This window comes from Drosophila montana, unplaced genomic scaffold (assembly GCF_035044405.1).
Source record: "Drosophila montana isolate Dmon_TW-CO22-7 unplaced genomic scaffold, ASM3504440v1 contig_3217_1, whole genome shotgun sequence".
NCBI lineage: Eukaryota > Metazoa > Arthropoda > Insecta > Diptera > Drosophilidae > Drosophila > Drosophila montana.
Window position 1 is genome coordinate 783,190 of NW_026998097.1, and position 26,674 is coordinate 809,863.

A 26,674-nucleotide genomic window follows, 5' to 3' on the forward strand; every position below is an offset into this window, starting at 1 on the left:
CAAATCGCCATCAGCAGCACTGCTCGCATTGTCCTGCCGTGTCATGCCGTAGCCGCCCGTTTTCTGCACCGTGTGTTCCATGGCGGCCATCATTTGTCAATGTCGTCCACGCCCTGAGCACACGCAACCTCATCGCCATCGCCGTTGCCATCATCGAGTCTCATGCTGCTGCTGCCCCTGCTACTGCTGTGGCATGTTTGTTACGCGTAATTCCTCAGCGACAGCAGGTGTGTTGTTGTTGTTATTATTCTGGTCTGTTGTTGTTGCTGTTCCTATCACTGCTTCCCATGGCAATGCATAAAATGTACACACTTGCAAGCAGGCTGCCACCTGCCTGCGTTTCTGACACCGGGCGTAGCTGCTCTCTGTGGCCAGTGTCTGGTGGCCAAGGCCACATTAGGAGCTTGGAAATTAAATGCAACCCACAGCCCTGATTTTGTTATAATACAGTGCCTGTTACTCTAATTAGAGTCCCTTTGACAACGATCGACTTATGTCCACACAAGCTTTTCATTGAAAGCTACAAATGCTCTGCAATGAATTCTCTGAAAAAAGTATTTAAGAGGCGATTGAAAAAAAAGGTAAACAAAGTGAAAGGCAGCTTATAAAAGATCTCCAATTATGTCCAGGCTATTGCAACAATTTATATATTATAATTTGGTGAGAGCAAAGCCATCATGTTTAGTCTGTCTGTCACGCTGTCATTCTGTCACTTTTGTATGCAAAGTGCCGCAACATGCTAAAGCTCATTAAAAAACTCGTCAAAAAGCAACAACAACAAAATGTACAAAAAACCAACGACGATAAAATAAAATGCGAAGAGTGAAAACGCCATTCTAATTGCACGGAAAAACCACATCCCCCGAAAAACCCGACGTGCGTCGCAGAGCAGGCAAATGAACTCGAAGCCAGGCACAGGGACACTATAAACCGCTCAATTATAATGCCTTGGAGCGGACCAGGCCCACAAAAAGTCGTTATCTGAAATGTTTGCCATGTGTCTGTCGCTTGGAGTGGGTCACTGGGCATTAGGCGGGTCGTGACAGCTACCACAAAGCTGAACGCGTTGCAGTAGCTGGGAGCTAGGTGACCGGGCCACGCTTGGACAAGCATTCGCATTAGGAGCAATTAACAATCTGCTGCCAGGACATAAAATATACAATATTCACAGAGTTCAAGGTTCAATGGAATGCACGGCGTATGCGTGATTTTTAATGGAACTACCCAAAAGTATGCATCGTATATTTATAAAAGCATATTGGCTAATGCTCGCACGAACTAAAGCCAAGCGGCTAACGCTCTTGGGTAGAGCATGGGAACATATGATTAGATATTTCCTTATTTCAAGACCTCAACCATTTCTGAAGTAGTACTGAGAATAAATGGGTTGCAGTGTTTATTCAGAAAATCTACCAAGTCACTTTGAATAGTGCCTACTAAGTAACTTAGCCAGCTCTTAGGCATTCATGTTTATTTTAGAACTAGCACTCATGGAAATCTTGCACAGAACAATTCGTATAGAGAGAGATCTTATAGTTCCCCCTCTGCAGTAATAACAGAATAGTTCAAATGCCAACTTGACACAAAAATATGAAAACCTCTGTTGTCATTCATATGTGTCCCTTAGCCCACTTTCAGCTATAATCTCCCACACGCAGACACAAAGCAAATGAGTTTTTAAGAGCGCGCACGTGGGCCGAGTGGGGTTTAGTTTGGTTGCGGTGGCAACTCTAGTGCAATTGTTGGGTTCAGTGCATCCGCTTGGCTTGGCATTTTTTCATTTCTACTAAAGTTGGCTGGCAATTTATGTCATGCAGGAGTTGTCAGCAGTCGGAGTTGGCATATAACTCGGGTGAGCTAAAGCAGGAGGCAACTTTGAAAAACTTGATAGGTGCAAGTAGTTTTCAGATGTTCATTTGATGTGGTGCCTTGTAGATGATGACCGTGGCTTTTGTTGTTGTTGTTGTTAAGCTCGAAAAGAATACAAAGCAAAGATATGTCTGAGGTTTGTTTAGTTAGTTTTTAAGCGTATCTACAAGAAAAAGTTGTTTGACTCTAGTTGGCTGAGCTTAGCCAACTACAAAAACAACAAAAGTGTCGCAATGTCAAAGTTAAGTACTCAAGCACTCTGAGTGGCATTTAAGTAAATCTTCATTACAATTTCTGTGACTACTACGAAACTAGGCGAACATTAGAGTATAAGCCGCTTAGTCTGCTCAATTTTGGCAATTGTGCCAAATAAGTATCTTGGCGTTTAACTAATAGTCCCCAATTGAGGTGTAGAACTCGTTCCGTATGATATTCTACCTCACAGACTATCTGGAGTCTATTCAAACTTGTCCCTTTAAGACGCCACAAAAGGCCGTACAATGCCACTGTCATTCACGCTCTGTTGGCCGTCAAGAAGCAACAGCGGCGGCAAATGCGAAATAAAATAAATATTGACAAGTGAGTTTTCGTGATTTATGTGGCATGACTCATCGGGCGAAAGTGGAACTGGATGAATTTATATGGCGCGAGCGTTGAGCTGACGCGAGTGCCACGACAATTGCCGGACTTTTGGGCAAACAAGAACTGAATATTTGCACAATGTGGATGACAGCCCACATATACATATCCACAGGCACTTAAATAAAACATCAGCTAACTGCTGGGAGGACAGTCGGGTCAACCATGCCCACCAAAGACCAGGCGACTAGAGGCACGAGCAGTGCAATGAACCAACACCAAAGTAAGCAAAAAGCATGTGCCTGGTAAATGCAAATCGTTTGGCGTGCTATTTGGTAGCCCGGGTGGGCGTGCTTATGGTCAACTGCTTCCCCAACCCGCTGGCACTCTCTATATATTGTCGCATTTCGGTCAACATTCATTTGGCAAAAACAGAAGCATTCACTTGTGCATGTCAATCATTTTTTGACAGCCAACGGCACCGCCGGCACACACATCCATCTCCGCCTCAGAGGCATCTACTCATCTCTCCATCTGCAGCTGCAGCTGCAGCTGCATCTAAACAAGCGACGGGTGACAACCAGACAACGCGTCGCAGATTTGATTGACAAGCTAAGAGACTCTAGAATTTGCTGCGTAGCTTCTTTTAATGCACTTAAATCATTTTCACACATTTTTAATGCAAATATCCATGGCGTTCAATTATTTACATACCTAATTAATATTTATGCAAATTCACATGCAGCATAATTTATAAAATTCATGACTCAATTACAAGCTGTCGCCATAAATTCGTGCAACACACTAAACACTTAGTAAATTTACATGTGTATGTGCAACATCTACTTTTTATGTCTGCCCCAAAAAGTGGGGCCAACCAATTTAATTAATGTACAACGCGTAATTATTTTCGCTCATATATTATGGTCAACATTAATGTTTTTATTTATTATGCATTTTTTTGGCAACATTTATGTGCACTTAAATTTTCATGTAGGCAGAGCAAGATTCGTAAACAAAAAGCTGGCAATAAAAATAATACTACAGACATAACATATATTGCAGGGCCTCACATTAAGATTGAACTAACTATTTAATGCGACCTATTTAGCATAATTTAATTTTGAGCCCTATGTTGTTTACAATGCGACCGATTGTTAATTAACTGTTCGGGAAAAGCAATTTTCAATAACCACAAATACCACTGGCTGAAAAGGGGCGACCTTTTGTTAGCATATGAAAGAGATGTTAATATCATTCGCATGAACACGTAATTTCTGACATTAATAACTTTCCAATTAATTACTTGTTCATGCGAAATGATTCTGGCAATTCGTATTCACGTAGGTTTTTAAGGCGAAACTCAATATATTCAAATATATATTTGCAAATGACTTTAAGTTTAACCCACGCAGGCATAATTCTTGTTAAACTAAATTTACCATAAAACTTGTCGAAAACTTTTGATAACACCAAGACGAGACGAGGCAGGGGAGAGAGAGGGAGCATTCGACTGAAATGCCAAAAAAAAAACTGCCCATATATGTAGGTGTAGACCATAAAGTGCTGAAAAGGCGTTGGCATCCGCCTTGTCTGCATTCTCAGACGTCCTTTCAAACCGCACGTAAACTTTTGTTTAAAATATCAACAACTTTTCGTAGCCAACCAATATTCAATTTTTGCTCTGTTGTTTGGTTCTATTTAAATAATTTGAATAATTCAGCATTTTATGCTTTAAGTACACCCTTTAAAAGTTTTCAATAGGTTCAAAGAGCTCTTTCTTACTTAAGAAATTCATTATAACATTATGACAACTGCATAAACCTAGAAAACTTTGGTTCTTAATTGATAAATGTAAAGTCTACTTGAAAGTGTAGAAAATGGCCTAGAAACAGAGCCTGTTAATTGCGCTAATTAGTGTAACCAGGCTGGGCAACTGACAAATGAGCAGAAAGCCAACAATAATGGTCAATATTGCTTCCACTTTCTCCTCTTTGGCTTCAGTAAATTCAATAAAAGACATTTAGCAAATTTTGAGCATAGCTCAAACGAAAACATTTTTAATTTAATTTGCGGAACCGACAATTCAGAACAGTTGACCAACCAACCAGTTGTGGCCTTAATTTAATTAAAGTTTCTGAATTTAACTGCAACTAGACCAAAACGGGTTGAATTTGAGTTCGAGTCCAGGCCCCAAGCTCCGAGCCCCCAGACCCGAGCCTTAAGAGTCCGTTGTAAACACAATAAACAGCTCAACCGGAGGGCCTGTTGCCAGTGCACTCTAAGCACTTTTCAGTGTCAGCGTTAGAGGATTGCAGGATGCAAGTTCTACGCCCAGCAGTAAAAGAGGCTAGCAGGAATACGAGCAGACAAAGGGTGTCGGAAGTTCAGCCAGAAGGATTAAAAGTTTTGCTCAAAAGGCGAACTAAGGCGTAGTTCAAAGGACAGTTGCCATATTTTCGACGCTATCTCTTCTGGGTGTTGTTTGAATCTCTGGACTTCGCTGTGTTCGCTTTTCTGTTATGGTTTCCTGCTGCCCTAGTCAAACTTTTAGACCAATAGCTAACAAAAAATAATCCCTTTGCTTCGCATGGAAATTATTTTGGTTTGGAAAAAGTTGGGCAAACAAGCTACTAGATAAATGTTATAGGTTCTAAATTACTTTGAAACCAAATTCTAAGAAAACGCCTTCTCTCTAATCTCTACTTTTACACTGAAGCAAATTCTCTAAATTTTAACCTATAAAAGAAGATAATATGTTCAATATCTGAAATTCTATGCAGACTAGTCTGCCCAAACTAGTCAACTATAACTTTATCCAAGATATTAAAACAATAAAACAAAAAACCGGTTTATAGAGAATTTAAGGTAAATCCCAGATATCAATGGAAGTCATTTGGTCGCAATTGAATGCAAGGCCCAATCCTGATTTTTAATTAAAAATTAATATGCTGTAGCAGATATTTAGAATAATTCACCTATTGAATCAGACTAATGAGTCCCACAGCTGAAAGCAACCACATGTAAACCAAATCAGTTTGCATCTAATCAATGTGCAATCAACAAATGTCCTACAAAACTAACAGTTCTGATGCCGGTTAACAGGCCACTGTAAAGTTAACAGCAAAACTGCCAGCGAAAGTGAAAGTTTGCCGGCAATATTACTTATATAGTGAGTATAAGAGAGCAGCAGGTCAAATGGATGACTGCGAAAGAGAGACAGAGAATAACAAGCCATGTGCCATTAATTGTTGGAACACTGAGAATAATCGGCAAGAGCTAAAGACTACCAAAGTAAAAACAAATCTCGTGACCCTTTTATACTAACTAATACAATAAATCATACGACTTGGCTGGTTCTGTGTCCTGCAGTAAGGCCCTTAGATATTGGAGTAGTTTATAATCATATAATTGGAATTTTCTTGTTGCTATATTTTGTATTTCAGTTATATTTCATTTGGCAAGTGAGAAAATCCTATGTGAAATTGCAATGAACTATAAAAAAAATGTCCGTAAATTTAAAAAACATCTAGTTTTCGAATTTTGTTTTTTTTAGTTTCTTATATTTAGAAAAATTATCCTAAAATATGCAAGGGAAAATATTTTGTTTGCTATGGCGATTTTATAAGATTAAGAAAAAGTATTTTGAGTGTAGGAATACTATAGGATCAGCTATTTTCCAAATATTAATAGCTTCTTTAATAATAAATATAATTCTAAGACTTCTTATAGTTGAAATAGAAGCTTCAGGAAATAAATTAAAATAGTTTAGCACTAACGAATATACAACAAGATTTTAAACGCCTTTTAATAATTTGTATTTTTTTCAGATGCACCTAAATTACCCAGTAAACTATTTTTCTCAGTGGAAATGCAGTGCGACTCATGCAAGCAGCAGCAACGAGGAGAAAGAGAAAACGCACGAGCAGATGAACAACACACGAGCATACATCTGGCCAATTTGCCGAGCCAACACGAGGCTGCGCTGTCGGGGCGGCAGCTCTGCAATCGGGGGCGTCACATGCACCACAACAACATTCGCCGGCAACTGCGGCGCGCAGTATGCAAAACAAACCCGAAACGTGCAGTTGGCATTGGCATCGCAGCGACCCGAACTGACCGCAGCGTAAAGCGTAAAGCGGCCCAAAGCAACAGTGCGTAGATTTGCCAAAACTGCGACGGCGACGACGACGACGCTGGCAGCGCTAATATAAATTAGCAGAACGCTGCGAAAATAAACAAACAATTCTGCAGGCAGTCGGACGCAGGCAGCAGCACAAATAATTCAGACAGTGAAAAATAACAGAGAAATTCGGGAAATTCGAGAAATCACAGAAACGTTTGCCAAATATTTTGAGAACCTCAAAACTATCCAACAAAAAAAAAAAGTGCGTGCTGTTTGGGAATTGTTCAGAACGGAGTCCACAGCCCGACACGAAGATGGGCCGTGTGCCAAGGCGGCAACTGGCGTCGCATAATAATGGTAAGCATCAGATACATTTGTATCTTAAGCTAGTAGTACAAGTGGGGGGGAGTGTTGAAGAGCTTGGCCATTGGCCAAACAATAAAAATGCCATTTTGGAAGGGTCCTGTGCATTGGAATTTATCAGATAGCTACAATTTGTACGCATTACAATTTATAACTGTTGAATGCGAGGGTAAAGCACTGCGAATCAGATGATGATGTGGAAACTGCTTGTGACTAGAATATACTAGTAGTAGGAGTAGACTAGAATATACTAGTAGTAGGAATAGAAATATTAGTAGTAGTAGCTGTGTAGTAAGTACAAGTAGCTGATCAAGGCTTTAACAAATACAAAAGGCTCTCTCCATAAAGGATTAAATTTTAAAAATATACTGATTGGGTTTTAAAATAAATTTGGAAATATAAAAATTATATTTCGTTTTATAAAACTAGGTAAATCCTTTCACAATTTTTGCCCCAAAGCAAACAAACATTTGCTTCATCCTGGCATAGTAATGGTAGCTACTCGACATGCTTATCAGCTTATTGAGTTCAGCAAGCCGCACTTGTAAAAAACTAGCCCCATTTACCAAACCGAAGCCACATTCAGCTAGAAAGTCGTTGCACTCCTCTTGACAGACAAACAGACAGACTGAGTGACGCGTTCCCGGCTGATGGTTGCTGGTCGTTGGTTGAGTCAAATGTGGAGCAGCAACATCACCAGCAGCAGCAGCAGTAGAAATAGCAGCAAAAAGGACGACATGGCCCAACGAAGCATTCAGCAGCTGCTACGCATGTAATTTGTCAGACAGATTTCTTTTAACGTCTGCCAAGGCTGCGCGCCCACTCCCATGCCGACAATCGACACCATCACACACGAGGACATTGCAACCAAAATGTTTCCTTCCATCACGACTGACTGGCTGCCATTTGGATATGCTTTTTGAGCCGGGACATACAGGACTTAGGACATGACAAAAGGAACAACAGACATGAACATTTCAGTGCAAATGATGTGATAAAATGTAAGAAACCAATAGTTAAGTGTGGACGACCAACAGATGCCTTATATCCAATTGCTATGCGACACAAGGAAATGGCAAACATTGTATATCCAAACATTTTTAGTGCAATTCGTTTGCTTAATATCTAGAAGAAGAAATTACACTTCAAATATGTTAATGGACAGACAGCCAGAAACTACTCACTTATAGATGCTGATCAAGAACATATCTTTATATGCACAACCTTGTACCTTTACTTAAACAACCCATCGAATCGGTACAGGGTAACAAGTAAATGCGGGCTACAATCGACAGCAGCTCGGGGTAAAAAAACCAAAGACCACACTTCAACGAACCTGAAAGCCAAATTCCAGGGTTCAAATCTGCCTGACAAAGTGCATAGCAAATGCGTATAATTTGATGAAACCGGCGCCTGCCGTAAACCCCTCCCCCCCCCTTCATCCACACTTCCGCATCAGGCAAATAGTCAACGCAAATAAATAAACAAAGTGACAAAATTTCCGTTCTTGTCAAACGAATGCTTACGTTTTAAGATGATGCTGAAAACATTGAACAACCGGGCTAGAAAAATGTTTTCCTAGTTGAGATGGTGTTTAATTTTTTATAGAGTTTCCCAAGTCTTACCAGATTAGAGTCTGGTTCCGCAAATACTGAAACAAGATTTTATTTTACATTCTTTTACTTTTGTAAAAATTATTCCTGAGGAGAAAAATTTAATCCGAAATATGGATCATAGGATCGATAATATATTAATTAATTTTTTCATTTAAAATCTGGATAGAAAAACAATTCCAACATTGGAATACAGGTTACATTCACAATGCAAAACAGTTCCGTTCCCTTTATTATTCCACCTAAGTTTCTTGTGTTTCTTCATGAGCCTAGTCTGCAGATTAATTATAATTTTAACCAGTATATCATGTACTTATATATATTATTTGTCAAATAAGCACTTTGGGTACTCATCACTTATTTAACGGTTGCACCCGCCGACAGTTAATGAGATATTCAAAGCTGCTGCTGAAAACTTTTGAAATTTTGCCCCACTGCAGAAACTTTTGCAATTAATTACAAGGAGACCTTTAAACCGATCTATGAACGGGATTTGTAGGGTACGTTGCACGTGGCAGCGGCAATGATATACTTGAACTATTATGTATTAAAGCTTCGGCATCGGATATAGGGCAATTAGATAAGATAAGCACATTCGAGCTACTGCAATTAGTTGCGACTCGTGAATGAAAATTGCAATGCAGCCAACGCAAGCGCAAATAAGGGCAGCCGGAATCTAGAGGAAGGGAGCAAAGAGGTTTAGCTAAATCATATCCAGCTGTGCATATTGGAATACAGCCGTTAACTTTCAAGGCGAACATTTCAACATGGTCTACTTGTCCGAATTAATGAGTCACGAACCACCCAGACGCCAATAATGTATTAGACGATAGACAAGTAATGAGAAGTAATGAGAATGCAATAGATATTCGGCCCAACTGATTATAAAACCCTCAATAAATGACTTATTCACAGTTGAAAGGGTTCCTTGAAGGGTAGAAGCTGCCATGTGCTAAAGTGGCAACAGAGTGTTTGGAAAAGATGCAAAAACAAAGTAGAATTTTTGCTTTCCTCGCCATCATTGTTTTATATTTTTTAGCATAACCAAACAACGATGGCAAGAAAAGCAAAGAAGCCAAAAATATGTATTAAAAGTGTTGGTAAAAAGCTAACAAAAACCTTTGCCAGACAGAAAAGCGAAGAGCAGAAAATTTTCTAAGATTTTTTCTTCACGTGTGGCACTTAAAATATGATGTTAGAGATTCTTATGCATACGAAACGGAGACTAACTTTATGTAGTTACTTTAAGGAACTTGCTTCAATGATTTTTGAAATTTAATTCCTAATTAAATTATTTCTTAAATTGATTTAAAAAGTATTACAGAATTAATGTTCTTTAGAAGAGTCCTTCTGTAAAAGAACCCAAGTTATCGTAAATTTGTTTTTCTATTTCGTAGTTTGAAATAATATATTCACAGAAAAAATCCAAGTCGAGCACACTGAACTGCTTCCTATTATGATTCTTAGAGTCAGTCACTGGAATGAAGCATTTCAGTGCCAAAGTTCTCTAAAAATGAAATGGAAATAGTTTTACAATATTAAGATCTCTTGTGGTTAATAAGCATGTGGGGAACGTCAACATTTTTAAAACAAATTTCTAAGAATTCTTCAAGTCATGCCAGTGCACAGTGAACATTATGTCCCCCGTTGTTGCACCTGCCTGCACATGCAGAGCCAAACCAACTATGCAGGTTTCTTTTTTTTGTTTCGCCTTCAAACTTGCCACAACTTTTTCATCAAGTTGTCGTCAACCATTTGCACCACCCAACGCTGCAGTTTGCAACTGTATCCAGTTACGATAGAACTCCCAGCCCGTTGCCATGATTAATGTTCAAATTAAACAACGCCAGGCTGACGTTAATGACGACAAAAGCGAAGCAGCGACAACAATAGAGCCAACAAAAAAATATGGAAAAAAAAACGTAGCTGAAAAGCCAGGCAAAGTGCTCGTCACATAACAAAACTGAAAAAAATATTACCATAAACAACAAAGGGTTACATGATGATAATGAATGCCCAACAGTCGGGTGACTCAGTGCCATATTGGGGAATCAAGCCAACCCAATATATTTGTATTAAAACTATCTAAACGTAGTGATTCTTATCACAGCTCTTGCTTGGTAAATTACTATAATTTGTATTTGATACAGTGCTTCAATATATAGCGCCAAATTTAGCTAATCAATCACATGAAATCCTGATCAAATAAATACTCCATTAGTTGTGTCAGTTATTATATAGTTCGATTAGTTTTCATCTGAAATGCGGGCCTAGACCGCATTCCCACTGTACATATGACTCATGCGATCAATTTCGTTCCGCTTCCGATTCGATTTCGCAATTCAATTAGCGACCCAATGACGAAATGAATGATTGTCCATGAAATGGAGGTGACATACAGAGTCCCTCCGTCAACTTAGTCATTATTGATTAGATTTTCTGGAATGAAACCAAAAAAAAAAAGGAAAAGAGTCCAACATCGGTGTGCAGCGCTGATATGATACCAGTTGTGCAGCACTGTTTGTGCTGTCATTAAAAAATATCAATTAATTAATGGCATGATTTAGTGTTAATTGAGCGTCAATACATTATATTATGGATGTATGTGTACAGGCGTCACTCGTAGCCCTCCCTGGGAGCTGCCATCTTTGCCCGCTCTCACTGCACGCTTGACTGCTGCTGTAAAGTAATCAATTTAAATTGGATGTACATCGTATTTTCATTGCTTCTGCTTAAATGAACTCATAAAATAATTGAACAACAAATGGCTACAGGGAGTAGTAGAAGAGGGTATTGAGTGTATTGTCTAGGTTGGTCATGGCTACAAATATTAAAAATACTTCAATGAGCAATGTGAGAAAAAGCAAACAACACAAACAACAAAGCTGAATGCACAAATTGGATAAACAAAAAAGGGGAAAAATTAATGGAAATCGACTACAAAATATCCTTACAAAAATTAAAAATTAGTATGTATTGGATTTAATTCAGTTGATAAAACTCATAATTTGATTAGCTGCCAACTAAAATAGATATTCATGAAACACACAATATACAAAATGATCTAAATATTACATTAAAGTGATATTCAATTGCCTTAAATACATTGGAAATAATTATGGGTAATAAATATATAACTTAGAAGGAAAAATTTCCATTTTCCTGAAGTGGAGTTTATAATCAAACAAAATCAAAGATAGTTGAATGAATTGAAAAAAAAGAAAAGTGTAGCTAATAATTATTTATAAGAAGAATTAACAGTACCTTTTGTTTATTTTCATTATCAGCCACTTGTAACTGTGACATAAACATTGTGCGTCAAATTAAATATTCCCAATTTCGGCCAATCGATTGCTGGGTATACAAACTTGGCCGACTGTCATAATTAAATGAATAAATAACGCCGATGGCTGACTAAGTGCATGAAAGCATTGTTGACCGAGCGCCATTGAGCAACACCAATAACCACGACAACAACAAAAACAACATTAACAACAAGAACAACAACAATGCATATGTTGCCATTATAATTAATGGGCCATTCATGTTGCTAATTGCATTTCTTGCCAAGCGTCAAACGACTTTCGAACTGGACAATTTGCTTTGACTATCGCTTGATTTGATTTCGATTTATTTATATATATTTTTGTTTGATGTTGAGTCAGCTGTAAATATCAACACTGCATAAATTCAAATTGATGAACTGACTGGCTGACAGGCCGACTGAGAGACAGACAGAGAGATAGACAGTCAGGTGGGCATTGGACAACATAAAAGGCGCCACGTGCCGAGCATTTTTCCTGTTTATTCCAGTCCGATAATTACACTTGAAATAATATTTGCAAATAGGTAAATAACATTTCGAAGCAAGTTTCATTGAAACGGAAATCAAAGCAATCTATTTGATAAGACAGCAAAAAGCAAAAGAATACTCAATGCATATGATTCATTTTGCAGATATTTGTATTGAAAAACAAACAAAAATTGCATATCTCAAATAAAGAATTTATTTACAGAAGTTAAAACTTTAGAAACATAATTTAAAAGTTAATGAGCTTATACGTTTACATATAACTAACTAAAATATAAAAGTTACAAAATGTAAATACATTAAAATAGTTGGGAAATGTATGAAAACTTTGTACTGCAAAGTTGCATTAATTTGAAACAATCATAAAACACGTAATACTTTGTGCGCATAACAAAATATTGTACTATCCGAAAAATGCAAAAACCATAAAATCAAAGCCATCGCCACTAAACCTTAAACAAAGCCAACCAAAGAGCTGTCAACTATAACACAATGTTTAAATTCAACAGCATCCAATTAAAACGTGTCTAAATTTTCGCTTTTGTCAAAGTCATAGAAACCAAAATAGGCGAATGACAAAAGCTTTTACATTGTTGCAAACTATGTATGCGTGCTCAACCGCGTGCCACGCCCACCAGTCGTCAATTTAAGGCCAGTGTAACATATGGATTGAATGCGCTTCGCTCAATTATGGAAGATAGTTTCAAAAATGGTGTTAAAATTTTCGAACGGAACTATCGAACCGTGCGCCGTGAACAATAAACATAACCAGCAGACGGGCGGCTATTAGGCCGAGGGCGTGGCAATATATTGCTGCTAATTTATGCAAATTGCGTTATGTGGGGGTCCGACTGGCATTACGCACACGCACACGCACACAAGCACACAACCGTAGAGTGCACCGCGGGGGATGCATTCGTTAAGCTCCTTAAATCGTACCACAAAATTCTAACTTTAACCATGTTGTCCTAGTTGTTGCTGGTGCTAATTATCCTAGAACGGATTAATTTATATGAGAGATGGGATTTGCACTGGGGCAAAATTTGCCTGAAGTAAGAATTCTTAGGAAATAATAAACAAGTTAACAAGAAAATGAGAAGTAAAATTATTTATAGTATTTTTGTCGAGTCTCACTAATCTTTTAATAGACTTTTAGCTCGTAAACTTAACCCGATTCGAAATAAATTTTATTTATTATTAGTTTGCCTCACAGAGTAATTTTGCAAGTGAATTAGTATTCCATAACTTCTGATAACTGACAAATTTAGCAGGTCCATTAAAACCTTGAATATGGCAAAATGTTTCCTGCTCAGCAAAGGATGTTCCGTTAATGTTCCACTGATAAATCACTTGGTACGCTCAGCAGCACCTCTCACAGCCACCTCAGAATAATACGCCATGGAGTAAGAGGCCATAGAACAATGAACAATGCTGGGATATATCGGGCTTAAGCCTGCAGTTGAAACCACTAACCCACAAAGGCAGCAACAATGCCAGCCACATCAAAGGGTGGCCAAAGCTAAATTTGGGTTTCATTTCGTTATCCGACAAAAGGTGCAAATGTGTGCGCAAATGTGTCTGTTAAAAGCCAAAAGCCACTGCCTATGATATATGAGGGTGCGTGGGAGGGTGGGAGTTGAGGTGTAGCTGGGTGAGCACCATAAATAAAATGAGCAGTCCGGCAGAGTAATGGTAAAAACCGCAGGACTCTCACAACTTAGACTTGACTGCAGTCGGTTAACAATGTGTGAAAGTCCTCACATACATAATTGCTCGGGCAGCATGGGTACTAACTAACAATGTCCTCTGCTACTGGGCAGCAGGGAATAAAGGCTCTCTCTGCCCGATTATTGGGATGTCTGTAAAGTAACACGAGGTACAACCGCAACGGGAACAAAACATGCAAGACACCATCTGACTTAAAGCTACCCTTTCAAGTTGGAAACAATATCATACATTTATAGATATATATATAGATATACATAGATAAAGATGTATACTAAAGAGACAACTTTTCAACCGGCGCCAAAATAATTCTATTGAATTTGATTATACATTTTAATTAAACAGAATATCCTGCACATCTAGTAAACTCCAATTTTATATTAATGTGTATATGCATGAATGTATCTTAGTAAATACCTTTAACCCTATTAATATATGTATGTACATATGTATATGTATGTTAATAATGCATGTATGATCTCCAATATAAACGTAAACCAAGTTCGTTTCCCGCTGCGTTTCAAATTAAAAAAAAAAATAACGAAATCTTAAACATTTGCCCCCCTATGCGATTCTCATGAATTTAAGTAACAGCTTCGGACTTGCCTGCTTTGACATTGGTGTTGTGTTGTGTCTAATGAACTTTATTGAATGGAAGTATGTATGTATGCAGGCCCAAATTTACCACCCACTGGGCTGAAAATATATTAAAGTCTGTTTTAAGTTAAAACAGTCGGCCCGTGTTTGTATACAAAAACTCGGAGATGTCTGCATCTATACATTACGCAATTCATGACCAACCCAAAACGCCCTCTGCAAGGATGTAAGCATGACAACTTCAGGTGCAAACACTTTAAGCTTGTAAAATGTAACAATATAATCATTTTTCTCTGGCCAACAACCTATTTGACATTTAAGTCTAAAGAGTTCTAGTATATCAGTAAAACTAAGTTGCGAATTGTATTTTGTTTTTATCAAGAGGCCAGCAGAGTAGCACATCCTAACCAAAGGTGTCCCAAAGATTAAGTGCGGTTAACATTTGGCAAACAGAGAGAAAAGGCGAGCGAGACAGAAGTTGAGACAGGGGGATTCTGAAAGGACGCATTGGCTTTTGTTTATGTTGCACTCTACACTCGGTAGGCCGCACACTCCATAAACATAGCCCACTCCAAGTGCACTTGTCATGCAGCCCAACATGTTGCCTGGGTGTTGTATGTTTTAGGGTGTATGGATGGAGTTGAAGGTCCGCATGCAAATTTGTTAGCCATATTTGCAAACTCTTACTCCTGAGGGTGTGCGTGTGTGTTTGCGTGTATTTGTTGTTGTTGTTTATGTATTGTTGTACTTGTTGTTTATCCAAAAATTTTACGCCTCACTTGCCGCCTCGTCGTGTATTCCGGCCACTAGAAAGCAGCTAAACATTTGCCAAGCTGTTGACTGCCCGGCAATTGCAGCCTGTCTCCTTTCCTCGATTATCCTGCCCAGTCCCCACAATGTCTTTTGAGAGCAATAGAATTTGCCACGCTGTTAAACTTGCTCTGCGGACTGTACTCTAAATTTGTGGCATTATCCGCACGCGTGCAGCAACTTGCAACTTTTTAGTGTGTGCCAATGAAGTCCACCTCCCCCTCACCTAAGCTAAGCCCTCTGCGGCGAGGAGTGAGTAGTTGGTAATGACGAAGTTTTATACAAACTTTTAATTAATTAAGTGCACACTTTTCAGTTTTAAGTTTCTTCGCTGTGGTCCATAAATCAAATCAATCAATTGCGCACTTAGAAGTTAAAACTACTTTTCAATCAAATCATTGTGAAGAGTTCAAATCAGAGAACTTAACAACCATTAAGACCAGCAGAAAATAACAATAGAATACTAAGTAATTCAATTGCTAACGTGTTTAGTTGGAAATAATATTATAGAAGGTATTAAGTTTTATCAATATAGCTTTAAAGTTGCGAAATTATTTTTTTTTTAATTATAGATATCGCCTCTATATAGCTTTAGAAAGAATTAAAAAAAGCAATTCTTGAGCGTATTGATAAAAGACAGATAATTTTCACAAATGTAAAACTCAGTTATTGTGAATAAGGACTAAGATAAACTCGAAACTTATCCTGATATACCTCTTGCGAGACCAAGGAATAACATTTAGTGCTCTTTGCTGTGGCTTATGCGATAGTTTTTCCGCTTTAACAGCTCTGCGCTGCTTTGGTGCATGTTTCCAAGTTAAACTGCTGCTTTATAGCCCTTCGCCACATCATCATGCGCAGCAGCAACATTACCAGCCAGTGTCCAGACACAAGCTGCACCGCATACGACTTTGCCACAGACTAGGAGTTGGTAACGGAGCAAGGGTGACTCTCATAAAGTGCATAAATTTTTAATAAGCGCATCACACAAAATGCGATCAAGGGACCAAGTTTACAACAACAACAACAACGACGTTGACAGCTACGAAGGGAGCTGCAGTTGAACATTCCTGTGGTCTGGCACTGCCTGAGTCAGCACCCAAAAATGGCCACTTGAAGCTGCCTCTCGTCAGCTGGAATCCAAAAGTGCAGCAATGATTGCAGCACATGTTCTATTTGACTGTCAAATGGCAGCCAATGTGCTAAGTGTAGTGGACAGTCCTGCAAATAAGCTTAGACCGTACCCGCACACGCACACGCTCAAGCTCACACAGCCGCACCCTCTTCGTGTGTTCAGCTGAGGGCTGTTGCCATTTGTGCCCGAATTGCGGTTGCAGATAACAGCAACAATTACTGCAACAGCAGCGGGTAACGTTGCCTGCACTTTGCCATTTGATAGCACCATAAAGGCAAAACACCATTCAACAGATACCAATGCGATAGCAGATATACCACAAAACAACGCGGAGACAGGTGTAAAACTAAAGCTGTTAAAACCCTTCAACAAACTGTCAAACCAGTTACAACACACAGCACAGTAGCAATGTGATACGGACGGGAAGGTACATAAGCTGCCCAATTACCTACAGTTGCGAGCATAAAACTCATGACTTAATTCAACGTTCGCTATCGCGATGCTGTCAAACCTAGTTAGTCTATAAACTTGCGACAACAATTTAATTCTATTTTTAATTGTCTGTGGCAAAGCAACATCATGTTCTCCGTCCATAAATTTAAGTATGTTAAAAAAGATTTGGAGTTTTATTTTTTTAAACTATTTATATTATTTTTGTGAAAAAAGCAAAATCGTAAATAAAATCGCATTTTAGTTCTTAACTCTCAGAATTTTATGAATATAAATATATTTCCCTAAACAAACACGCGCAGTTTTTCCACTCTACTCCTGTTTGCAATGAAACTAAAATTATATACATAATTCTATGAAAAGTGATTTTGCATTTCCGTTGAAAATAGTTGAAATATTCTCTTTAAAAACATAATCAAGATTATCCTGCATGTAATACGAAACTAACCTGTTATCATAACTGAATTTGTTGGCAATGCAAATTGAAAATACTTTCGCATAAATACTTAATTTATTAAAAAAAAAAAACAGGAATGTCAAAAATTTTAACATGGTTATTTAATGCACCCCCTTTGAGCGTGCCGTTAATTGATTGCACAACAAAATCCTGCAGCCGCACCCGGAACCGTCAGCTATCGTCAATTGCAGGCGATTTATTGCCCAGAGTGCGCGGCGGTGTCGGCAGCAGTGAAATTTAAAACGCTTTTGAAAAACCGAATATCGAGGCAATTCGTTGGTTGCCTCTTCAATCAGGTTACAAGCAGAACAACATGCATGGCAATTTATTCAGTTTCGATTTAAGTTTTAAATTTAACAATCAAGACTAGAAAATACCCTTTATCAAGCAAATTAAGTGCGTCTCCAGAAGTCTTTAAGATGATGATTGAATGCTTTTCATAAATATAAATACTATATAACATTAGCTTTTACCTAGGTACCTAGAGGAGCATTCAGTAATAACACCCCTTAATAGCCTTTAAACGAGAAAACAGAATACACATATAAAGTTTACATATACATATATTTCCAATTAGTTTCGATACAAAAGGACTCCACACCAAATATGAGGCTGTACATACAGCCTTATGACATACACTGGACACTTTTGCATGGCACAAATTTCTGTATAAATCAATTGTTTAGCTGGCGCTTGATAATATTTTTGTTTAATTTTCTCACTTTCAGTTAGTTGCACTGTGACAAAAGGCAGAGTTGAATTTTCTGTTGCATAACTTAAGGCGACAACGGGTAATCTAAATGTTTGAACTTTCTATAGTGTCTTGTGGCTTGGAATATTTACCCACAACACTTGAAATTGGCTTGCCTGCCAATCCCAAATGCTATTTTAATTTGGCTTAGCCGAACAACAGAAATTAGTTCACATGATATCGACAGCATTGGCCCGAGATAGCTACAATGTTTACGCAATGTGAAATATGCCGCAAATTAATTTGCAAGTCAAAACATGCTCCTCAGACAAAATGTTTGGTTTGTCGCTAATATGCAAGGCAAATTGAGCTGAGTATCGATACTAAAGGCCACTTCAGGTGTGCCAAAACTAAGCAGCTAATATACATATCCATGTATTTGAATATATGAATATATGTTTTATATAGTTTATATTATTGAGAATGCCACGCGCCATGCTGTTTGTCTTAACGCCTGCGATGCAATTTAATCGAAGAATATTTAAAGAAAAAATTTTCAACTCTTATTTGCATATTTGTGCGTTAAGCTTTGTTTGTATGAAAACAATGTGCACAGCAATTACCACATTTTTCATTTACCTTATTGTCCAGTGTTAAATTATGCATTATTCAATTTCCATTTAAATTTAAATTTGATTAAAGAAATCGAATTTCTTAGAAGCCATCAAATAATTTTTCTTCGATTGAACAAAACAAATTGCGTGTTTGTGCTAAGTTAATTGCGCGCAATTTTTGTGCATTTCGCTGGAGGCAAATGATTTATTTATTTTCCCCTGAATTTCAGCAAAAGTTGAAGGCGAGAAATCAAAGCAACGGCAAAGTTGCACTTGAAACTTTTCAAACTGTGAGCGATTGAATTGTGGAATCTGTTGAAGCAGTGCTAGAAGGGATGCCTCAATAGCACATTATTCCGACGCCGAAGTTTGTTATGAAATCAATAATTTGTTAACGAGTTTTGTGCAAGCCATTTTTAGATCAGTTTTTACATTAGTTTACAGATTTCTCAGATCTCTAGAGATTTTTACTTGAAATAGTGATATCATAAAACAAACTAATTAAAAAAATTGAAATACCAAAAACAAAAGTGCATTTATTATTATTTATTCCGTCCCCCTACAGTAGAAATGCTTTAAAATACACTCTATTTAAATATGACCATAATTTTTAATTTACAAGAATATTTATATATTTTGCTTAAAGATTTTATTTTCTCTTCCTATGGTAGCTCGAGTTCTTTTCATTTTTAAATATCAAAATAACCTTCATATATTCAAAACAAAAATGTTGCTTTTAGAGCGTTATTTAAAATTAATATATCTGATGAAGTAATTAATTTAAATTAACTAAACGAGATTCCGGCTTTGACAATTCTATGTTAGTATTGCCTCAGACAAAGACCGCAGTAGCTAACGCTATTTAAAAAGTTGGGCTAATAGTTATCAATGCTATGAATCATAATAATTTTTGCAACACACATCTTTTATGCCATATGCTCAGCTACAGATGCCGATGAGCCCTTAGCTTAATGCAATTAACTAGACTTCCAAAGGAAACTTTCATAATAATGCAAGTCATAAATATAATGGTTTATGTTTAGACTACAATCAATGGCCTTAAAAAATATGCAATATATATAGTATTTAAAATAACAGGCACAATGTGAGGCTTGCACAAATGTTGATTCAATGGAAAATGTCTAACGAGCAATTTACATTTATTTTCCAGGCTAAATAACAAACCGTATGCTGACCATGTTTGCAAGATTGCAAATGACACAACAACAATAAGGATTGAAACCGCAACAAACTATATATACATATGTATTTATGTAGAGAATATTAACTTTTCAGGACAAACATGTGGCTATTGATTGTGGGCCTTCATTTGGTCGGTGGCAGCCCAACGGAGTCACAGCCCGAGTGGCTGTTAACAGGAAACACAAGCACAGCTCCATATAACTATCCCAATGATAGCATCTATAGCACACACTCCAGCGAGTACTTCCCGGCGACGGGCAGCTCCATTCATAGCACGGATCTGCCCACCTATCAGCACTGCATTGCAACACGCAATTCCTTTGCGGATCTGTTCACGGTGGTGCTGTATGGTCTGGTTTGTATTGTGGGCCTGTTCGGCAACACGCTGGTGATATATGTTGTATTGCGCTTCTCCAAAATGCAGACGGTGACCAATATCTATATACTTAATCTTGCCATAGCCGACGAATGCTTTTTAATTGGCATACCGTTTCTGCTCTACACGATGCGCATTTGCAGCTGGCGTTTTGGGGAGCTTATGTGCAAGGCGTACATGGTGAGCACCTCGATAACATCGTTCACATCCTCCATCTTTCTGCTGATCATGTCCGCTGATCGCTATTTAGCTGTATGCCATCCGATATCGTCGCCGCGCTATCGCACCCTACACAATGCCAAGTTGGTGTCGGCGCTGGCATGGAGCACCTCGGCGGTGCTAATGCTGCCTGTGATGCTTTATGCCAGCACAGTGGAGCAGGAGGATGGCATCAACTACTCGTGCAACATAATGTGGCCAGACGCATACAAGAAGCACTCGGGCACCACCTTCATCCTGTATACCTTCTTTCTGGGCTTTGCGACACCCCTGTGCTTCATACTCAGCTTCTATTACTTGGTCATCCGAAAGCTGCGTTCGGTGGGACCCAAGCACACGACCAAGTCCAAGGAGAAGCGTCGCGCCCATCGTAAGGTAACCCGTCTGGTGCTGACCGTCATCACAGTCTACATCTCATGCTGGCTGCCGCATTGGATGTCCCAATTGGCGCTGATTAACTCAAATCCGGCGCAGCGTGATTTATCGCGGCTGGAGATACTCATATTTTTGTTGCTGGGCGCTCTGGTCTATTCAAACTCGGCGGTGAATCCCATACTCTATGCTTTTCTCAGCGAGAACTTTCGCAAGAGCTTCTTCAAGGCCTTCACCTGCATGACCAAGCAGGACATCAATGCCCAGCTGCAGCTCGAGCCCAGCGTGTTCACCAAGCAGGGTAGTCGCCGCCGTGGCGGCTCCAGACGTCTGTTGACAACTAATCCGCAACAGCAGCAGGAGCAACAGCCGCCGCTTCTGTCGCTTCACGTGGGCAACAACAACTCATCGACAACCACGTCATCGACGACAACAGCTGAAAAAACTGGTTCCACAAATGCTCCAAAGTCGTGTAGCTCCAATGGCAAATTGGCAGTGCCCGGCTCCTCCACGGTGCCCGAGGCAGAGAATCTGATAATCTGCCTGAGCGAACAGCACGAGGCGTTTTGCACAACGACGCGGCGTGGATCGAGCCTGGTGCAGCAAACGGATCTTTAAAACTTGTCAATAAGTTTTATTGTGTACTTAATTAAAAGAAAAGCTCTAATTAAACGTATGAAGGTATGTGTGCACTGTGTTAAACTAATGAGCTTAGGCATTTAAATATTTACTAACTTTTTCTACTATATGTGTGTGGTAGAAACTTTCACTTTCTCACAAACAGTATTATAAGAGAATCAATCCCACAAGTAGTCAACCATAAACCCTTAGCTTTTCTTAGTTTTTTAACCACATCTGAAATACTTCAAATATATTTAATACGACGAATTTTCTGCAATAATTTAAGATTAGAACTAAGTTTTAAATTTAAATTCAAGGGGTTTTTCTTTGAAAGGTGCATTAGGCCAAAAGCATATAAATGTAATAGAATTAAGTTTAAATAAATTATTTAAATGTGCTTTTAAGTGTATAAACAAATACTAATTTAAAAATATAAGTATTATTTCAACATATGGAGCCCCGTGGCTGCCCTACCGCTGCAACTCAAGAGATAAAGGACTCCACGTAGCCTGCCGGACAAATATAATGCATTAACAACGTAATCCAATCAGCGCAGTAATGAAATGTTGAGTGCCAGTCACAGTACCACAAGAGATTGGGAACTGAACGTCGAGGGGAGGACAGTAACTGGCGTGAGGTACAGTCGGGCCGGCTCAGCAAAGGAAACGCAACCAAAATGCAGTACAAAGCAAAAATGCACTATATTGCTCTTGGTTACTCTGGCATACCCCGTCTCTACCCCACCCTGTTTGGTCCTAATACGCTGCGTACATGGGTCACGTTTTATATTTCACGGCATTTACAGATTTGTCGCACATTCGCACTGCAGTGCCGGCCATCTGATGTTAGCAGATTTTCCCAACACACGTTTCAGATTGCTCCACAATTGTTTGGCTTAATGGGGCGCTGCTCATTGACTGGTTGTGTACAGTGAAAACTCGCCTAACGGACGCTCATATTATACAGACACCGCTGTGGACAAGATATTTTATTTTAAACAATATTTATTTATTATATTATAAATCTGGCAAACACTCCTCCTAACCCGAAGATGACTGTCCGCCCAAGCGAGTTTTCACTGTAGTTGGTGTGCTGCATAAACGACGTAGTTTCCTTTGTCTAGCCATTTAGTTTGGCCTGGGCTGCCCACAAGCATATCTTATGGTCTGCGGAATATGGTATACAATTACTTTACCTTCAACGTGGCGCAACATTTGGCAAAATCAATTTATCAGTCGTCCCGCCGCAAAAGGAGCTCGTCTTGCGGTCAATCAGCAAAGCGTCAAACGTTCCGCAATGTCAATCACAGGTGTAATTTAATTTAACTGAAACTCACCACAAGTGGATGATGCAGTACATAAATCACAATATTCGTCTTGGAGAAACTAATCAACTAATTAAAAAGAAACACAGCCGCAATGCAGAGAATTCACATCTGAATGTGTTGATTCGAGTGTAAACTGACAAGTAATAGTTAATTAGTTTTCTGGAGACAAAGATTCCCGCACCCCACAGATATATTGTTGTACTCTCACGAGGATGAACTATCGATTTTTGGTCTGTTTTGTGGATCGCTAAGGAAATGTCTGGATATTTAGATCCACATATTTTGAATGCAGATCGATGGTGTGGGCACTTGTGATCCAAACGCGACATGTCCCTCGAAAATGTTCAAGGATAAGGTGGAGCTAGAACTAAATTTTTAAACTGGACAATTTTTTTGCCATAGCTCGGCGATATTCTTCAGGACTACGGAACATGCCTTTTTATACCCTGAACCCATTGAAAATGGGTAAAAAGGGTATAATGTATTTGTGCAAACATATGTAACAGGCAGAAGGAAGCATCTCCGACCCCATATGGTATATATATATTCTTGATCAGCATCAACAGCCGTGTCGATTTAGCCATGTCCGTCTGTCTGTCCGTCCGTCCGTCTGTCCGTATGTATGAACGCAAGGATCTCAGAACCTATAAGAGCTAGAGACATGAAATTTTAGCTGTAGGTCCTCCTAGTCCATGCGCAGATCGAGTTTGTTGCCCCGCTTCCCAGTTATCGATAAAAATCGATATCGAAATCCTGTTTTTTGAGCAATTTTGCTAAATAATAAGAGCTAGAGTCACCAAACTTGACATGTAGCTTCTAGAACAGTATATATATATCAAGTATCTTTAATTTTAAAGCTATCGCCCAAAGCTATAAATCATGTTAGTAAACCAATTTGTATTGCCTAACTTATTAGGCCACAATTTAAATGCAATTGTCATTTACTACTGAAAATTCCATCAAGATCGGTTAAGAAACACGAAAGAAAATGTGTTTTGGCCTGCAAACACGTGCAGCAGCAAGCGCAAATTCCAAGAATTTCCGTATACATGTAACCACACACATTCATGCGCGTCTCCTTTGAATTCTATCAACATCATTGCAATTGCTATTGTACAAGCGGCGGAAAGTAGCGCAGCCAGTTACGATTGCGAACACTGCCGAGGAAACGATTTTTTTTTTTTGGCTGGTGTGGCTGCTGATTAGAGGCGGCAGCAAGTAATGCGGTCAGTTACGAGTTCGATCCCTGCCAAGGGAACTTTTTTTTTTAATTTATTTTTATTACTACTAAAGCAAACGAGCGCGTAGCGCGAGCTGCATTTGTTGTATATACGAATAAGAGGGTTCAGGGTATCCCCTAGTCGGGAGCTCCCGACTAGAACCTCTTACTTGTTAAACTCGCAACAGGCAGGACTATAATTTGGTTTTTAAGGATTTTACTATAAATTGCAGTTCAAGTGTTTGCTAGAGGTTGGTCACAGAAGATTTGCTAAATCTACAAAATCTGTTGGTCCTTCGGAAGGTCCTTCTAAGAGAAGATTCTTATCCACCTGATTATCGCATATAAAAAAAAACGGATGAGAGATCCTTGTATCCTTGCTAGTGTTTAATAATTTGTATTGAGCAGGACCATCAACTGGCAAAAGGATATTAAAATCGTCCTTGTAGATACTGAGATATCATGGATTGTGTGAGTTTCTTCTGTTGTCCTTTGGGAAGCAACTGATAATTTCACATGTCCTGAATTCTAAGATGACCCCATAAAAATCGACTAAATGTCCTTTGAATATGTGCAAGCATGTAGCCGAGTGGGAGCAACCTGCTTATGTGTATATGCTTATACAAAATAAATCCCACTTATCCAAGCACAGCATCCAGTTATTCTCTCAGGGCAAAAGGCAAAGTGCCATCGCATTCAAGAGTCAAAAGTAATAATAAAGAAGCTGAGGTGCAATAGAAAAATAACTTCGAAAGGTGACTAGCTAACAGAAACCCCAGAAACCAAGTTGCACAAGTGAATCCTGACAAATTTGCACTCAAAAAACTTGCGCAGGTGTTAAGCTGCCACAAACCCCGGCTGCCCTCGCACCTGTAAACAAGCCAGCAATACACAAGAGCTCAAAGTGCGGCTTAATCGATTTGGCGATACTTACATTTTCAAAGATTTTCCCCATATTTAAAGTAACATTTATTTTCACTCTACCACCAGGTAGTTGTATGCTTATATTCCAGAGCAGGGTGCGAAATTTGTGTGGAAAAATCTTGCTGCAGACTTTCTGTTGGCGCGCTTAAGCGCATAAATCAATGGCAGCATTGGCAAAAGGCTGGAAGCCAAGTTTCTAAACTTGATTTAATGCCAGTGCAGAGCTTTACCGAATAAAAAACACCGCATGCTTACTTAGGGGTACAGCTTACTATATATATACAGCAAGCTTCGGAATCTAACTTGAAAAACGCCGTCTTAAAAGCATTTGCCTGACTTGAAAGCTATCGATATAAATCAATAAAAATATTTATAACCTTTAAGTTTTAGTTAGGGTTCAATAAACTTGAGGCTCTTTGCGAATATGACAAGAGTTAGCGGCGGATGCTGTTTTTATACCATTGAAATGAGAGAATTTAAGGTGTGCATATTATATATTATGATTTAGTACCAACTCCAAAAGACTTTAAAACCAGATGCTTTTATTTGTAAGGTAACTTGCCGAAATTTGGTTAAGTTTCTAATTCCTTCTTTTTTTCTGTATGATTTCATTAAGTGAACCAAGATAGAGTTGTCCTTTTTTATTAAAGCTTATCAATCAAAATTTGGGTGTGCTTATGTAAATATATTAAACGGATTGCCCTGATGGTTGACTGACTGATTACCGTGTGTTTGAAATGCATATGTATTGTGTGTGTACATGTATACAGTATTTTTCTGCTTCTATGCAATACAGCAACTTATTTTTAAATGTCACCCCTCTATGCGATTCTCACAAATTTAGGTCGTAAAGATTTTCATGCTTTGGTTATAAGTATTTATTTAATAAGCTAAGTTGGCCATCAGCTTTTAAAAAGCTTTTTCTAGGGCGAGACCATGAGATAGGTCTCATTTTATTTTACTTTGTTTCTCCGGCACACACATAAACTAACGAAAATTTTATTTCTATATCGCCACATAAATTTTTTTTTATTGTGTTAAACATATAATATAGTTTAAAACTTATATTTTATATATTATCAGTCACAAATCTTATTTGATTATCTCATGTTAGGTTTTTTCAACAATTGTTCCAATTAACATTTTTAAAATGTTTCCCAAGACTCAACTTTCATTAACACTTAGAATGCAGCAGCATTTGGGTATGTGAATCTGGCAACGCATGATATCTTTATAATGTACTACCAACACACAAATTGAGGGGTAGCTCTCAGTGTCGCGACTCAAACAACAAAAACGAGCAAAATGTGATAAACATCTTTATGCCATGTCGAGTGAGATACAACCAAAACTTGATCCTGCCCCTCGCCAAGTCGCAGCTCAAGTATCCCACGCACGTAGTCAACGCATTTTAATGGAATTTGTACTCTTGTTGGCTTTTCTCTGAATTTCCATGGCAAGAGCGTGAAAATATTTGCATAGCTAAGTCAAAGTGCAAGGAATAACAATAAGAAATTTGCAGGATTGTATTTAAACGAAAAATGGTTGAAGAAAAAGAGTTATACGAACTTAA

General features: G+C 38.6%; 1 protein-coding gene across 5 annotated transcripts in view; it reads left to right on the plus strand.

The window, feature by feature from the left end:
• Positions 1-21,694, plus strand: part of AstC-R1 (Allatostatin C receptor 1) — a 179,031-nt gene extending 157,337 nt beyond the window's left edge. For 3 of the 5 annotated variants that reach the window (XM_064689040.1, XM_064689043.1, XM_064689041.1), the window contains 2 exons: positions 6,279-6,931; positions 20,012-21,694. In XM_064689040.1, the coding sequence (XP_064545110.1) occupies positions 20,144-21,628 (1,485 nt within the window). In that variant the 5' untranslated portion in view covers positions 6,279-6,931; positions 20,012-20,143 and the 3' untranslated portion in view covers positions 21,629-21,694. Of the gene's footprint in view, positions 1-6,082; positions 6,100-6,278; positions 6,932-20,011 lie in introns of those variants that run through there. The other 2 variants (XM_064689042.1, XM_064689044.1) reach the window with 2 other exon arrangements.
• The last annotated feature ends 4,980 nt before the right edge of the window (positions 21,695-26,674 follow it).